This window comes from Ambystoma mexicanum, chromosome 6p (genome assembly GCF_040938575.1).
Source record: "Ambystoma mexicanum isolate Mex_15411 chromosome 6p, UKY_AmexF1_1, whole genome shotgun sequence".
NCBI lineage: Eukaryota > Metazoa > Chordata > Amphibia > Caudata > Ambystomatidae > Ambystoma > Ambystoma mexicanum.
The window spans coordinates 421310334-421328581 of record NC_090935.1 but is presented as its reverse complement, the minus strand read 5'-3'; the positions used below and the strand labels follow the sequence as shown (position 1 = coordinate 421328581).

Here is an 18248-nt window from a genome sequence, read left to right as displayed (position 1 = left end):
AGAAACTTACAGGAGGCCTCGTCGTGATTGAGTGGGGCTGGGAAGGAGCCTGGTGCTTTTCTTTATTCCCAAGAGCTTTAGAATTAGGCAAGACTTCTTTCAACTGTTTTCTAAGCACTACAGCAGGGGGGGAGGAGAGTCACTAAATAAAGATAGTTAGGATTTAAATAAAAGGTGCAAATAACTATTTAGATAGATACATTTGTAAAACTTAAATTGTAATTAGCTTTGCTCAAAGCACACAGTGAATGCAGCCTGTGCTAAAAATAGACTACAGGCAGGCTGGCAGAGCACACAAGGTAACTCAGCAGCTGTTCCCTGTCCATCACAAGCCAATGGAGACTAAAACGATTCAATGCACGACATACAGAGTACTAGGGGAAAACAGGGTTCTTTGCAGAATTACTGGACCAGAAGAAATATACAAATATTGAGTGGAGTGTTGAGTATGGCGTGAAGGTGCGTTTTTGTATAAAGGTTTATAACCTAGAAAATGATGCTAAACAAAAGTTGCAATGTATTCCTACAGAAGCAGCAGTATGTTAAGTAGCTTGTAACCTGGCCATGTAACACTGGAGACTGCAGCATCCATTTTAAGAGCAACAGTTTTGGATGACCTCTGCCGGTATCCAGTGACCAGGTTGAACAGTACATAAAGGCGCCTCCTTGCCATTAGTCTGCAGGAGCCAGCCACGGAAGACAGAATGCTGGTCGGAAGGGCATAGTCCTCTGCCTTTCCTCCCCAAATCCTCATTTTTGTACAGATTAAAGTTGGTTATCCTTGCAAGATAGACTCATGGCCTCAATTCCCTAGAGGGGTGCATTTCCTCTGGTGTGAGCGTGATCAGGGGATACCCCAATATATTTAAAGGGGTGCTCCTGTAAGTATGGGTTCACTTTCAAGGGTAAGACACTTTTGCACCGCTGGTGCTAGTCTTTCCATGGGAATTTTCCCTTACAGGAAGGGCAACATTTAAATGTCCTGTCCATAGCTCAAGGATTTAAAAGACAACAAAACCAAAAAGGGACACAGAAAGGGGAGAAGGAAAGACATTCTTGAACAGAATATAAACCCCCCAGACCGCATTCTCCCTACTGCATAGGCCGGCCAGAAGGCCCTGCAACGCGGCCGACAGTTGACCGGAGCCCCATTCATCGAAGTGTGTTCTTTCGCAGTCTTCGGCAGTGGTTCAGGAAGCAGGCATCGAGAAGGGGACGATAATACAAATATGACTGGAGGTCAGGAAATATAACAATTTTGCAATTTGGTAAATGCTCTGCATAAGGCGACCAGCTAGCTGGGCGGAAAAAAACAATCTGAGGGACCTCAACGCGTGAGGGATTTTGGGTACACTACACGTCACGTTCGTGATAGTGTTACAGGCACACCAATATCGATGTCCCTTTTCGATCCTCGAAAGACAAGATGCAATAACTCTGCGGTTACCACTAAATGTCAGACTTCATGCAGAGCATGTGATTCTAAGCAGATTAACAAGCATCAGAATGACATTTATATATCACTTTTGTACTTGTTAAAATTCTGAGGTTGGAAAAACCGGAAAGGTTTAAGGAAGGAAAAAGGTTAACAGGTTCTCAATGAAGTCTAGATAAAAACCTTTCCCAGCTATATTAGTTAAAAACCAATGTATCGCTTATGAGGGACAGTAAGAATTAAAGTCAATGGGGTTGAAGAATCTGCAGGGAGAAGGACAGCCAAAGTCAATTTGGAACGAAGTCTATGTAGCAGAGGCACTTCGATTAAAAAAAAAAGTCTTGCTCAAAGTTAGAGAGTTTGTTGTAGAAACTCACTGTTGGGCATCAAGCTATAAGGGCTGCGAAGGTTATAGGTGAAATCAACTACTGCAGATCTCAAGTAACAAGAGCAAGCTACAGACAAAGAGGTTAGTACCTCTAGTCATAAAAGTACCTTAGGTTAGAAGGGGAGTATCCAGCTGGCTTCTGTCCTGGATGCAGTGTTACAGATCCAGTGTTCCGGGGTCTCAGTCGTGGGGACAACAGGGAGGATGCCTGGAGGACTCCTGCAATGCAACGGGACGGACACCTACCGAAACATGCAATCTTCAAAAAAGTGGCACTTGGGTGTTCCAGCTCCTCGCGACTATCGCAAATAGAAACACTGTGGCTCCTGGCTGTCGAGATGGGGTTTCCTTGCATCTGGAGTCCAGCACTCTGTCGAGGTGGCTCAGGCTCGGTCAGTCCTGCTTCCTGGGAGTCTGGAGGATTTTCGTGGAGCTCTTGGCCAGTTTAAAAGCAACGCACACTATCTGGTGTTCCTATGTTAGGCAGAAACCTGTGCAGTTCCCTCTGAGACCACTGCAAAAGATTTAAGACTACAGGTGTTTGGCAGTAAACCCACTTGGTAGCAGTCTGTACCACACAGATTCACTTGGTAGCTGTGGCTGAGCAGTCAGACTTCCCTCAAGAAGAGTTAGGCAGTATACAGAGTATTCACAATAGGTCAAAAGAACCTAGTAGAACAAGTAAACACTGACCAGGGCTTGGTGTAAAAGATTTAATTATTTAAAACCACATCTAGAAAAACACACAGGCACTAATAGTGAGCAATTCAAAAACACAGTCACTAAAAGATATACACTCCCTTAGAAGAATATTAGACAAGTCTTAAGTAAAGCCCCACTTATTTTCAGACAGCGGTGAGCGCTTAACGTAGATGGCACTCTAATAATTTGTTTTAAAAGGGAGAGAAAAGCAGGGAATAAATTGAAACAGATGCCAACACTTTTTCACGAACACAACAAGAGAGGAAGGCAAAGGAACACCATGAGTTTAGAGTCAGTAGGCCGGATCCACTTTAAGAGGAGCAAAATGAAATGTGTCCAAGGTCACACGGTTGCAGTGCACAAAAGTCTTGTAACGGTTCAAAAAGGAGTTGGACCAAAGAAAGGGACCAGTTATAAGGTCAAGGCGGCCAGCCCAGTCCAGAAGGTTAAGGGGTTATTACCTTGTAGCAATCTTTAGAAAGGGAGGCCTGGCGGACACAGTACCTTAAAGTGGTGAGAATACTCCAGCGGGGGCAGTTGTTCCTGGCAGCGGATGCAAGTCAGTGCTTCGTCCAGGGGAAGAGAGGATCTTGTCAGGGAGGAAGACAAGAGTCCGTTGCACTGCCAGGGAAGAAACCAGCCGCGGAGTTCGGTTAAAACGAACGGTCCTTTAGTTCGCGGTCCAGTGGTAAGTGGCTATCCAGTTGCCGGGGTGCTTGGCACGGGCAATTCGACCACAAGCCGGTCTGGGGTGCGAAGAGAAGAAGGTAAACTGGTTGTGCCCACCAGTCGGGGGAAGAAGCCTCTCCAGCCGGGAGATCTTGTCCGTCGTCGGGAAGTGGCGAGTCGGTCCCACAGGGCTCCACCGGTGGTGTCGTCGTGGTAGGTTGGCTCAGCTTCTCCCTCGTCGGATTTTCAGGTCCTGTGGCGACTTCTGAAGTTCCAGTCCCCAAAGCCCTGCTTTTATGCAGCACACCCCCATTCACTCAGCCTAGCTGTCACTGAAACATGCTAAGTGGTGAGCGGCCGGCTCACCACTTGGGCCAATCAGGACGGTGTGCGACTTGAGTTGCCTAGGCAACTCAGTTCAGGGTGCCTAAACCCCCTCCAGCACCCCCTGTGGTACCCAGACAGAGTGGCACCACTTTTGGAGGCTTCTGTGGAGAAGCCCGCCAAAAAGTGGAACAAAGGGCTCGACTTGGGTTGGAGTCACAGAAGAGAACACATACGCCATTTTAGAATGGAGTCCTGGCAAAAAATACCAACCGGCAAATTAATATTAAATAAATAAACCGGCGGTATGTTCGAGGCTATGAGAATTAACTTTGTTTATTTTAGTTATGGAGCCTGTTAAACTCAGTCATCTTTTACATGGTGTCACACAGCACCTTCAGTGCAGTGGCACAGGGAAGTATTGCAGATTTCCCAAAGGTTTAAATACCTTCCCTGGGATAAACTGTTTCCCAAAGCAGTAAAGTGAAATTTACTTTACTTCCATTTGTAGCTTTCTAGACCCAGCCCACACTTACAATATGGTGCTGGATGGGTTACTTAGTATCCCCTTTGTCTAGCTTCTCATGTAACATTTTTATGTTACCCTTTTCTCACTGAACGGCTGATGGCAGTGGTTTACTTTTAACTACTGTGGTGTCTATTTACCGCGGGCTGCGTTCGCAGCTGCAGTAAAGCACCCAATGAAGCCATTTTTGTCAAAGTGGACCAGTTTTTTTTCGCCATTTCTTTGGGGAAAGGTCCTTCTTGAGATGAACTCTGCGCGCCAAACCAGGTTTGGTCCCTTTGTTCGTTTTCCTTTGGCAGGATTCATAAGTGAATCCCGCTTCTGGCTCCAGGGTGTCTGGCGAGGGGAGGAAGCAAGGGAGGTGCCCGAAAACTCACTGTGCTTAGTCTCCTAGGAGACCCAAATGCACTCTTAGGTGATTGGCCGGCTAACTGTCCGGCAACGACAGCCACCCTGCTGGGTAAGTGACAGCTAGGCTGGAATGAATGGGAGGTAAGTGAATAAAAGACAAGACTTTTGGCTTGGAAGGCAGACTCGACCAGAAGAAACCGAAGAACTTGAAGACGACATCTGCTGCAACTCCTGGACTGTTAGTTTTCCCGGTGAAGCCATGCTGCGGTGCTGAAAACTCCAAAATCATATCATCAGAGAAGCCCCTGCAAGGACAACTTCTTCCCTTGAGTTGGTGGGACCAATCAACTCCAAAGTAAGCCACCTGGACATTTTATCGGAGCTGGATGAATTTCCACCGAGTTACTGCTGGAAACCAAATAGCCAGGGAGAGGAGCACCAGATTGTGTGTGTTGCTTTTAAGTCCGCCAAGAGCTCCAGAAACATCCTCCGGACTCCCAGGAAGCAGGACTGACTGAGCCTGAGCCCCCTCAACAGAATGCAGGACCCCAGAAGCAAAAGAAAGTCCATCTCGAGAGCCAGGAACCGCAGTGTTGCTACTTGCGGTAGTCGTGAGGAGCTGACACGCTAAAGTGCCACTTGTTTGAAGTTTGCCGTTTGAGCGGTGGCCGTCCCATTATAGTGCAGGAGTCCCCAGAGTCCCCCCTCTTGTCCCCACGACTGAGGTCCAGGAACAGTGAGATCTGCAGAGCTGCACAGGAATAGGAGTTATCCGTTGCCCTTTTTCTTCATTCTAAAAGGTACTGTAAAGTCCGAGAGACCTTCCCTCGTATTGTAGAGTTGCTTACATCTACTACTCACAAGTCAAAACAACTTGTGGCCCTACATTGATTCTTCTTTTCTTCAAAAACATTGTGCAAAGACTTTTCTACTTACCTACCAGAAGTGCTTCAGATCATATAGACGTTTGACCATTGACTTTGGTTTAAGCTGTTATACTGAATGATTCTGCTTAAGGGATCCAAAGTATTTGCCTGCTTAAGAATATTTGTGATCTCTTGTTTGTTCCAATAACCTTTTTCTTTGACCAAATCCTAAGAATATTCTAAATATTACAGTAAGATACTAATGTCCCCAACACCCTAGCTATTGAGGTCACCTGAGGGTGTAGGTTTTGACTGTGGGCCATCCCAAAAGGCTCTTTACTGATTTAGAAACTAAGAGTGTGTAGTTTGAGTGTGTATGTGTGTGTGTGTTGCTTGTATAGTGCTTCCTTCTGAAGAAGGCTTATTCTAACTGACAAATAATTGTTTATTCAAGAAACCTTGTGTAAGAGTTTATTTGAATACTTGTCACTGTGAATCTCTGTGTAACTCCACTGCAGCTCACATTGACCCCTCTTGAGGCAAGCCTGGCTGCTCAACACGCTACCAACCTGTGTAGTACTGACTTATACAGAAGGTTGGGTTCCTATTGCCAGGAGGTTAGGGTTGTTGTAGTGCACCCAAAGGATACTGCATACAATCTTTGCCTAACAGTAAGTACGATACAAATTATCTTACTACTCTGGTAAACTGTAGTTCTCACAAGAGAATGTATTTGAACATTAAAGAGAAGTCCAAGGGACTCATCATTGACAGTGCACAGTGTGCTGTGTCTCACTAAATTAAAAGGCGAGACCTGTATTCCCATATGTAGGTTACCAAACTCCATAAAACCGTAGAGAAAACAAATACCGGTCAGAGAGAAAGAATGAGTGGTAAAAAATCCACTCACTCAGGAGAGTTTACAATTTAAGAAGTCCAGAGTCCACCAAACACACACAAGCAGCAGTTTTCCCAGGCAAGTACATCACCTTATAAGGGCCTTCCTGACCGTAGAGGGCAGGACAAAGGCGAAACGCCAACATGGCCAAGAAACAAGCAGATATCTCGCTGCACTGCCATTTAAGGGCAATATCCACGTTTAGTAGCCATATGCGGTAAACACGAGTGTGCACACTAAAAATAATGCAAAAATTGTAAAAATGTAATTGCTGCTACCAGCTGGTCTTTAGGCACATATAAAAGTAAACGAAAATCTCGTGTCAAAAGCGTGGGTGGTACAGAAGTAACCCCATTGCACTGGAAGGTACTGTGTGTAATGTTAAAAAGTACAAGAGTCCAAAAAGAAAAACGGCTTCCCAGTACTGATAGTCTGAAGCACTGATCAGTTTGCCCAGAACACCAAGCAAAGGGCAAGGGAAGTGAAGTCAGAATAGGTTTAAAAACAGATCACAAAGAATGGGAGGGAGGAGTCGTAGAAACTATGGAGTGCAAGTTGCAAAAAGATAAATCTTTTCCCAACCACAAGCAAAAAGGAAACAAACATTTTTAGGGGACCCAGAGTGGGCCTAAAGAATTTCAAAAATGCAATTCTGTCCTAACAACGAGAAATAAGATTGTTACAAATGTAAATGCAACAAGATTGAGAATTGTGACCACATACCTGCAATGTTGATGGAAGACACAAATGCAGCAAGCAGTGCCAGTGTTTCAGCAGTACTGGAGGGCAAGTAGTTTCCTCCCATCAATGCTAAACCACCAACAGCAGTTAAGCCTATTTAGACATAATACAAGTAGAGAATGAAAAGGAAAACTTTAATTTCTGTACAAGAGTACATTGACACATTTACAGCAGACACTTGTATTAAGACAAATGTAGACTTAATTTCAAAAGGATCTCATAGGACTATATGTTAATCATTCCACAAAACCACGCAATTACTTATACTTGTTTCAATGTCAAACTTAAAATGACTTTGCGTCACAGCCAAAACATGGAAGGAATTGTTGCCTAAAATGAACGTATATCAGTAATACAAGATAGACACCCTTTAACTAATCCCATTGGTGCTAAGAAACTGAACACTCACTTCCCTGCTTGCTGAATGGAATGCTAAGCTCTCATCTTTCGAACATTCATTAAAACATACCGCATTCCAGAGGTAATTCACTTTATCTCTAAAACATTTACAAGTACTATTAGTCCAGTTAACGTTGTGATGCATAGCAAAACATATATAAGAAACACAAGAAAAAAAGTAGAATGATAAAGATCTGTCAAGCGACACTTCAGTATGGAGGAGAATTATAGAAGATGCAAAGAACGAGCCTGAAAAGGATGAATCATAGTGGAGTTTTAAGGAAAGAAATGCAAACTGAATTATTTACTACCAGGTCACCTACCAGATATGGCATTAGTCACCGACATGAGTGGAGAGTGGAGAGCCGGAGTCACACCCCAAACTGTGTGGTACCCTACAATTCCAGCAAGACCAAACGTAGTTACCATCTGAGTGAAAGCAGAATGCGGGGAAGCGATGCCCAAACCCAGCAATGTGGACAAACCTAGAAGATAAAAAAAAAGAAATACATTGTCTCAGGCTATTGCAGGCAGATGTCAAATAATATCCTTCAATCATGATTAAATCACTAATTTGCACCCTGGAACAGGGGAGCAACGAATCGGGTTGCTTGGATCAAGGGCTGAATCCCATGATTCAAGACCCTGTGTCAACCAACCCCCCTAAACAGCCCCGAGGATGCTTCCCCCCGAGCTCACCATCTTCAACCCCCACCCTCCCTTCCCTTCATGGTAAATATCCCCTCCCTGTCACACAACTTGGCAGTTTCCTTCATAGGTGGCGTCTGCCGCCGCTACTGCTGCTGCTTCGTCTCCCTCTCAGCCACCATGGAAAGGGAAGAGGAGCTCTGTATGGAGCCCCACGTTCCTGATCCATGGCGGCAATCTTAATAAAGTATTCTTTGAATAAACAGGAGACACGCTCATTCAAAGAAAATGCATTGCTCTTAGCACTACAGGTTACTGTGCAAAATAGCCTTTGTTCGGATATGCCTAGGTAAAGAATCTACTTTTCCACTAGGATTCCAAACTAGCAATGAATTGCTTATTTGATGGCTAACTGTAATTCCAACTACAAACATATCTGTACGTGAGACATCACTCTTAAAAGAACATGACTGAAGTGCCAATTACTTAGATACACCTTTAGATTCCCAAATAAGTGTTAGAATGTATTGTCTGCACATGAAACATTCTCACATGCTACTAGATGCTATATCCATTGACCACTGTTGAGACAACTACTATTTTGGGGACCCTACAGCCACCTTTTAAAAGGCAACTTTACTTGTTGCCTCCCCCGTCCCCTTTTTTATATTTGGTACTCTGAGCCATTTTGGTGGCTAAAGGAACTGCTCCTGAAATCTCCTTCACATTTTTTGCTTATTTTTAGCACACAGTTCTGGGTCACCCCAAAAAGATCCCAGCCATTGATTCTTAAACACCCAATTTGTGATATGGGGTTATTAGACAACACCCCTGCCCCATGTTACGATGAATTTTCCAGAATCAACCAAGAAATTCTGAGAGGCAAACCTATGATGGTGAACAGGAAAGACACTGATGTCTAGCGAAACCCAGTCAAGGTAGAATAGCAGAGGAGCAAGGAGTAGACTCAGGAGGATGAGGGAGTGGTCTAGGGCAACAATTAGATGCAGAGCACTACAATAATTCCAGTGAGGAAGATATAGTAAAATGCACAATTTTGTATTGGGTATTTAGAATACATTAAGCAATGAAACTTCAGGGAATGCACAATCACATCATATACATTTATAAATTTGCTATTAACGGTACTACCAAAACTTCCTTTACAGTTATGCAATTGTTAGCAAAGTCAAGAGCAACACTATAAATAACTGTCTGGTAAAGACAGAGATCAAACAGTAATTTAGATCCTGTATAGACCAGTCAAGTAGGTGGAACAGCCACAGATAATCCTAAAACGAGGTCCCTAGTTTGTAATAAGTCTACCATGCTAGGAATTGGGGCCCAGTGCCCAAAAGTCACAAGTTCCAGAATACACACTTTGTAGGAGGGTTTACAATTTCATACGCCAAAGCCAACGGTAGAAAATAATCCAGTAGATTAAAAAAAGTTACGTTTTTTTTTTTTACAAGGTTGTCTCCCAATTACACCACTCTAGGGGAAGCCAAGGGGGTATCCTTAACCACACAACCAGCAATCTTTACAACGACCCTTTGGCAGGGATTACAATAGCTATGAAAACTCACCCCATCGTACTCCGATCAGCAACTACTTCAAGAGTTACTGAATCAGCTGGGCCCACTTCTGTGCTGTTCCCAGTCAAGAGAGGTTCAGGGCCTGTGTTTGGGAGAATTTACATTTCTGTGCCAATTCCCTTTAACCTTAGAGACCCCGAGCTCTTTTGCTGGACTCGCAGCTTTTTTTAATTTTAACTCCTGAGTGAGTAGGACTTTTCTCACTCCAATGTGTTGTTGGACAGGATTGTTGAGTTTCTTACTTTTTTATGGAATCTGAAAAACTCCATAGGCATCTGGTGTTTGCATTGTGAGAGAGTACTGTTAGGGAGAATTCTCTCATAAGGCTAATTTCCCAAACCTAGCGAGTCCCCCAGCAGCTTTGCTTGATTTTTGGGGTTTGTTTTTTTCTCCTGCTAAGAGTGAGACTCTTTTCCTCCCACTCTTAGGCATGATTTGAGGTATGTCTTTGACTTAGTGTGCGTATGGGCTATGGGGCTTTCTTTCAGCTCCATAGGGTATCATCTATTTTTTATATGTGTTTTACACAGCACCCTCAGTGCAGTAACACAGGGGTATCATGGTGACCCCCAAACATAACTCCATATCCTGGGACTGACTACTGTCTCCCAGGGCATATAAAGTCACCATTGACTTTACTACTCCTAAATTGTGAACAGAACCAGTACAAACCATCATATTGTGGAAGGGGGTTAATTATATTGCCCCTGGGTCTGTTTTCAAGTAGGCACTATCCAGTCCCCCCCTTGTCGAGTTTCTGGCTGGTGGCAGTGGTTACCACGCGAAATATCCCACCGGAATATTCTCTATGGGATTTTACCATTGATTTTAAACGCAACACTTTTTTGGTGCAATGTTATAGATACCGCCGGTTTATTTAATATTAAATCCACGGTTGGGTCTTTTTGCCAGAACTCTTTTCTAAAATGGCGTTCGTGTCCGTCTCTGTAACTCTGACCAATGTCGAGCCCTTTGTTTCTCTTTTTGGCAGGCTTCTCCACAGAAACTTTGTATGGGTTCCACAGGATGGGTAGGGAGGGGAATGCACCCTGGACTGCGTTCCCTTAGCAACTCAAGTCGCACTCTACTCTGATTGGCCCGGTGGTGAGCCGTCCGGCTCACCACTTAGCATGTTTGAGTGACAGCTAGGCTGTTGAATGGGGGTTTTTCTGCATAAAAGCAGGGCTGTTGGGACTGGAACTTCAAAAGTCGCCACAGGACCCAGGAATCCGAAGAGGGGATAAGCTGAGCCATCTGCAACGACACCACCGGTGAAGCCCTGCTGCAACTACCTCACCACTTTCCCGACAACAAGAGAAGCTCTTCTGCTGGACGAGTCTTCTTCCTCTGAGCTGGTGGGACCAACCAGTTCACCCCTTTCGCCTTCCAAAGATACCTCTTGGTCAAATCGCCCGTGCCAAGCTCCCCGGCGGCCGGCTAGCCAAGCTTCACCACTTTGACCGCAAATAAAAGGAATGCACCTTTTATCGACGAACTCCACGGCTGGTTTCATCCCTGTGCAGTGCAACGACTCCACATTTCCTCCTCGACGAGATCATCTCTTCCCCTGGTTGAAAAAACTAACTGCAACCACTGCCAGGAACAACTGCCACCGCTGGAGCTTCCTCTCTTAAGGTACTGTGTCCTGCCTGGCTTCCCTTTCTTCGGTTTGCCCAAGGTGACACTTGAATCCTTGGCTTTCCAACTGGGTTGGCCCCTGACCTAACTTTACCTTCTTGAATAGCCCCAACCTCTTTTGAAAATTCTGCAAAGACTTTTAGTGCATTTTAAACAGTGTGATCCTGGGCACATTTCGCTTTGCTCCCATTAAAGTGGGCCTGGCCTATGAACTTTGGCTCTACAGTATTTACTGCCTTTATTCCCTTGCTGAGCACTCCTAAAAGTGTTGGGACCTGTTTTAATTCTATGCTCTGCCTTTTTCTCTCCCTTTAAATGAACTATTGGAGTGAGATCATGTCACCCGCTCACATCTGTAACAAATCGTGGTGTTTCAACTCTGACTTGTCTCAGTTATCAAGGGAGGTGTGTATACTTTACCTGACTCTGTTTTAACTTGCTTTCAATTTAGAGTGCTAGTACATTGCCTAAAGTTTGTTTTAAATAAATAATTATATACTTTTTATACAAAGCTCTGGTCAGTGTTTGATTGCTCTACTGTGTTTTTAGCCCTATTGTGTATACTCTATATGCTGACCTACTCTTCTTGAGAGAAGTCTGACTGCTCAGCCACATCTACCAGATAAATCTGGGTGGTGCAGACTGCTACCAATTGGGTTTACTGCTTACTCCTGTAGTCTTAATCTAATTGCAGTGCAGTGTTCCCCAAGGGAACTGCACAGAATTCTGCCTAGCACTGGTGTACAGCAGTGGGATTTGTATTGAGTATACATTTTAGAGCGCTTCTGATGCCTTTAGTGCAACTAACCACAAAGCTTAGCACTGTAAAAGCTATTTTTTTTAACAAGTCAACTATGGAAAGTTACAGCCATGAGTCCTTTCTGCAAAAACTGCTGATTGTTTAAGAGTTCTTTGTAGACATAAGGATCTTCCTGTAAAAGGCACGAAAATGGAACTTATAGAAAGATTGTTAGAGAATCAAAGTCTGGGCAGTGGTTCAGAGGAGCCTACCTCCCCAGCAAATGGAAACCACAGTCATGAGGATGATATGAATCAAAGCAATGATAGTATTGTTGTGGAGTTGGAAGAGGAAACTAATGTAACTGTTCCCCCTGGCCCTCTGCTTGCTCTAGCACCTCAGCCTTTGTCTACTGGACCTTTGTCAGGTCCCACACCAAGTCCTGCATTCATTGAACTAGAAGAAATGAGGCTTGAATAAGAGTTCAAAGGAATTAGTGCCCAATCTGAACAAAAGCACCAAGAACTAAGGCTCAGATAAATGGAGCTCAAGCACGAGCTAGAGATGAAGACATTGTCTGTTGAAAATACTTCTCTCCCCGGATCCTCTAGGAGTTCCAGTCCCAAAAGACCCCGGATACCTAAAGAGATTGTGGGTATGTATGAACCTAAGTTGGATGTGTTGGATTGGTTGGCTATGTTTGAATATAATCATGGGCTCCAGGACATCACAGGGAATCAGTTGCTTCCTTGGTTGTTCTCTAGGCTCCCCCCTGTTGCACCTGATGTGGTAATTGAGTTGGGGAGGTGGATAGGATGGACTATGAATGTGGGAAGCTAGCTTTAATAGCTAGATTTGAGAAGACCCCTTCCCAGTACCTTAAGAGGTTTAGGACCCTCAAAAAGCATGATGGTACCCCTTGGGCTACCTGGGTGAGTGAAAGTTCGAAAAACGTAGAGGGATGGATTAAGGGTTACAGAGTGAACACTTATGAGGGAATGAGAAATCTTGTTATGTTGGGAGTCAATTTATGATGCCTGCTCTCCTGAGCTGAGACAGCACTTGGCTGATTCAAAGGAAAGATTCCAAGAAGCTAACTAAGGCTGCTGACTTGTGGGTTGCCAACAGGGCTACTCACAAGGATTATGGGGTAACTCAGAAAAAGTAGGAGGGAAAACAGCCTAAAAAGGACTCCAAAAAGAATTCAAATAATTCCAATTCCAAAGAGGGCCCCAAACAGCACCATAAGGGTAAGCCACAAGGGAAACCAAAACAGGCTAGTGTACCTTCTGGTCCCAGACCATAGGGAGGTGAGCACAAGCCCCCATTCCAGAAAGCATTTGGAACATGCTATATTTATAAGGCTACGGATCCCAGATGTAAGGGTAAACCTTCAGGGGTCCACACCGTCTCCCTAGCCTTCGCTCCAGTGGAGGAAGTACCAATGAGAAGTGGAAACTTTCTACTACTGGATGATCCCATTGGAGTCTCAGACAGTGTTTTAGTGTCCCTGGGGTTGTGAGAACAACAGAATTTAGATGTATATAATTCTATCCCAGATAATACTAAAGAGTATTATAAGGACAGTGTCCAGGTGAATGGTCAGGAGACTCCTGCCATTATGGACACTGGGGCCAGCATAACTGGTGGATGAATCTTTTTTCAAGGCAGAGAAGGTTGCTAGGGCACCCAAATGCCTCACCAAGTTAGCTGGAGGGCCTGTGCAGATTTATTCCCAGTTACCAGTTCTCATCCAGTGCAATGATATGACTGTGAAGATACCTGTCAGTGTACAATGTGAGGTACCAGGAAGGGTTCTGTTGCAAAATGACCTGAAAACTCTTGGAGTTGTGTCACATACCACCAGACCCGCTAGTAAAAGGTTACAGGAACTAACCAGACCTGCAAGGGAGAAAACCTTGGAGAGGTTCTCCCAAGGAGATGGAAGAAGAAATCACTCCTACTCCACTGGAGCTGCTTACTTCTATAGCTGAACAACCAGAAGCAAAAGGGAAACCCAAGACTTCTAGAAGGAAACCAGCAGCAAGCACTCCAGTGCTTCTAACAAGTACTTCCCCTAGGTTGTCCAAAGTTACACCAGTATCTCCACCTCCAGCTGAGGCTGAGAGGGAGGTACAACCCTGTGTGGTTGAACTAGACTCTGAAGAAGAGCTAGTACGAACGAGGCCAATAACTCATTGGAGATGTGGACCCTGCTGACCATACTGAGCTGCAGACTTTACTGGCAGAAGGTGGACCCAGCAGGTCAGCTTTTCGTAAGGGACAAAGAGAATGTCCAACTCTGGAAGGTCTCCGCCACCAGGCAGCTTCTCAGGCTGATGGGCAAGAGCCTGGGAATTATAGGTTGCACTGGGAAGATGGCCTCTTCTACAGTGAACTGACTGAGTCTGCACCTGGAGACTACAAAAGACATGTAGTCCCTCAAGAAAACAGACTCCAGTTCTTGCTGTAGGCCCATGAGATTCCTTTGGCTGGTCACTTGAGTTTCAAGACCAAGGAAAGGCGCTCTCTCTCTACTTTTATTGGCCAAAGATGGGGGCTCAGGTAGATAAGTTCTGCAAGAGCTGTCACACCTGCCAAACTTCTGGTAAGAGTGGCTCCAAGAATGTGGCACCTTTAGTGCCCCTCCCAGTAGTGGGAGTCCCATTTGAGAGGGTAGGGATTGACATTGTTGGTCCTCTTGATCCCCCAACCTCCTCAGGCAACAGGTTTATCCTTGTTGTAGTAGACCATGCTACTAGGTACCCTGAGGCAATTCCTATGAGGACTGTTACAGCTCAGGCTGTGGCTAAGGCCCTCCTTGGTATTTTTACCAGGGTTGGGTTTCCTCAGAAGGTAATCTGACGGGGGTCAATTTTTATGTCCCACTACATGAAAGCCATGTGGAAAAACTGGAGTTACCTGAAAGTTCTCTACCGCCTACCACCCACAGACAAATGGGTTGGTTGAAAGGTTTAATAGAACAATGAGGCGCATGATAGGTGCTTTAGAGGAACCCCTTAAAAGAAAGTGGGACCTTCTACTGCCATGCCTTCTCAGTGCCACTGAGCAGTCCCTTTGACTTTCCTTAATGTTAAATTACATTTTCTTGGGTGAATTACTGTTCCCAAGAATAGTAAAATGACCGCTATCTTGCTTATTTTTTTCCTTTGTGGGTCCAGAACACACTACCCTACGTGGATTGCTGAGGGCTGGGGGGGGTTACACAGTACCTCCTTTAACCCACTGCTCATGTAACACTGTTACACTAACTCACTTAAATGGCTGGCGGCAGTGGTTTCTTTTTTACTACCTTGTGCCATGTATCTGCAGGCTGAATCCTCAGCTGCACTACAGCACACCCAAGGGTGACCAGTTTTCCAAAATGGCCCCAGTCATCTTTTTTACGCTGTTTGTCATTTAGTTTCTTCTGGGCTTTTACTCTGTTTGATTCGGGTTTGACTCCTTTGTGTGTTTTGCCTTTGGCAGGCTTCAGCCATGAAGCCCACCCAGGCTCCTGTGACTGGAAAGGCAGGTGGGTGAGGGACGGTCCAGAAACTTGCCTGTCCTTCGACCTCTAGGTGTGCCCAAGTGAAACCATTTCCGATTGGCCGGTTGGCAGTCCAGGAGGAAAGCCACCCTGCTGGGTTATTGACAGCCTAGGGCTATGAATGCAATGGGAACTTGCTTAAAAGGCAAGGCTTTTGGGACTAGAGGCAGAGTCGACGGCAGGAGGACACCATCCAACGAAGCCCGGTGAAGCACTGCAGCTGTGCGGACCCCTTTTTTGTTTAGAATCTGAAGAAACATACGGGATGACTTCCTTCCTTGGGCTCTAGGAATGGGACCAACTGGCCTCAAGAAACTATTTGCACAACCCCGACTTGCTGTGACTTTCCATGGCTGCAGAATCCAAATACCCGGGATACAGTGACCATCTGAGTGCATTGTCTTCCAAAGAGCGAATCCGGCCAACACTTCGTGGACATCCAGAGGACACTACAGAAGCAGGAAACCTCGTCCAGAGGCCCCTCAACAGATCCCAGGACAGAGGGATGGAGGAACTTCTAACATGTTTGTTTTTCTTTGGTGCTGAGAAAAAGGCGCCAAAACCCCTAAGCCACTGAATCCAGGAGAATCCATTGCTGCAGAGTCTCTCGAGTGCTGCCACAGGAGCCCACCAGACATCTTGCCTTTCATCACCACAACCAAGGACCAGGATCAAGGGTCTGCTGCACTGCAACAAGGCCTCCAGCCGGAACAAAATTATTCAGTTCACAGGTACTGTGGGGCTAGGGGTGCATAAACCTATTGCCATTTTAGGGTGCATCCTACCTGGGGCTAGGGGTGCATAAACCGATTGCCATTTTAGGGTGCATCCTACCTTGGAGAGTGCTGTTTTACCCGATACAGAGTTGACCAACTCACTTGCACTGGCCTTTCAGCTGGTGCTTCTACAAGGTGACTCCTGAGTTGCTGTTATTTTCTTTTTGAACTACTGACTATTGAATTTTGAACTGGGCAATTATCTTTGGCTGTCCATTATCCCAGCAATAATAGTGTTCAACATTAAAACCTGTAAGCGAACAAGTACTGCCAAAGCCAAAAGGTTCAGAAGCAGGCCTTTAGGGAGCCAGGCCAGCCAAGTGAATGGACAAAGTCAAAGTTCTGATGCTCTTCTTAGAATTATATACTTAAATAGTCAGAGTTCAAATGGGAAATCACAGCAACTCGGGAACAAGTTACTTACTTGTAACTATTGTTCTCCAGCGTGGGTCTGGCATGGTTTCACATGCTTATGAATATTCCCCGTCAGGCTGGGAAATCCTCGGTAAACGAAAATAAAGTTTGACTTTCACTTACAAACTGTCTTTCTCCTCTAAACCATTCACTGAGCTCTGGGTCATACTGCCCCCAGCCAATGACTGCCCTCTCACAAAGCCCTGCCTCTGGCAGCCATCTTCAGATTTGGTAAGCACGTAAAGTGGCAGTATGACCAAGATGAGCCGCAGATGGGATGGTGGGAGGGTACGCATATGATCCTATGCCAGACCCATGCTGGAGAACAAAAGTTACAAGTAACATGTTCCCTCACCAGCATGGAGTCTGTTAGGCAAGAATTGGAGCAGTACCATTTGGGTGCACTTCGAAAACCCTGACCTCCTGGCAATAGGAACTCAACCTTTGGAATAAGTCTGTACTACACAGGTTGGTATTGTGGTCGGGTAGCCAGGCTTCTCTCAAGAGGGGTCAATGTGAGCTGTAGGGGAGTTACTCAGATTCACAGTGACGAGTATTCAAATGAAATGCATTACTTACCGTAAAAGCATTTCTGATGATTGTATCTGCTTAGATTCACATGCTGTGCATAGTCCGACATCCAGTGGTCACTGCGGAGTATTGCATTTTGTTTTTCGTAGTCAAAAAGGGGACATCGAAATAGGCTTGACTGTAATACTATCCCTATAGTGACATGTAGTGTACCCAAAATCCCTCACGCAGCGAGGTCCCTCTGTTTGTATTTTTTCTGCCAAGAGGGAGCCTTATACTACATGAGTGAGTTCAGAAAAGAGAGAAAGTAATAGGACGTCTATGTTCCTTCCATCCGAGTGGGGAGGCAGTGTGGGCGCATGTGAATTTAAGCAGATACAACCATCAGAAATGCTTTTACGGTAAGTAATGCACGTCTTCTGATGTTCGTTAATCTGCTTAGAATCACATGCTGTGCATAGACTAGCGAGCAGTACCCGGAGCTGGAGGTGGGCTGCGAGAAGCAACAGTAGAGAAGAACAAGTTACTTTCTTACCTGGTAACGTTCTTTCGATGGGATGGTCAGACGACGTATTCCATATCTATGACAGGTAATGTCCACAGCTGTGCTGCTTCGGAAACTCTTCGGCGTCTTAGTCCTGCGTCGATGACGTCGATGCGCCGTCCCCGAGGACCTCCTCCGACGGGCAACGTCACCCGATGTGATAAGTAGGAAGCACGACGCCCATAGCCTCAGTTATAGTTTTTTCCCCCAAGAACGTGTACCACCAGTTTTCTGCCAGTTTTCTGCCAGTCAGACACACAAGGCCTTGCGGAACGCAAGCTGCAATCGCAAAAGAAATTCTGCAACGGGGAAGGTAGGGCGGGAGCGATATGGAATATGTCGTCGGACCATCCCATCGAAAGAACGTTCCCAGGTAAGAAAGTAACTTGTTCTTTGAGGGGATTGGGTCCTCCGACGTATTCCATATCTATAACGGACTCCCAAAGCAGTACCAAGCAAGGAGGTGGGAAAAGAATTTAGAACACAAATTTAGCATGCCAGATCCTGCCCTCTG

General features: G+C 45.3%; 1 protein-coding gene across 1 annotated transcript in view; it reads right to left on the bottom strand.

Moving 5' to 3' along the window:
* NNT (nicotinamide nucleotide transhydrogenase) overlaps positions 1–18248 on the bottom strand; it is an 832744-nt gene that overhangs the window by 474742 nt on the left and 339754 nt on the right. The window contains exons 11-12 of the mRNA XM_069627238.1: positions 7623–7784; positions 6883–6993 (exon numbers count right to left, since the gene is read on the bottom strand). Coding sequence (XP_069483339.1) covers positions 6883–6993; positions 7623–7784 — 273 coding nt within the window. The remainder of the gene's footprint in view (positions 1–6882; positions 6994–7622; positions 7785–18248) is intronic.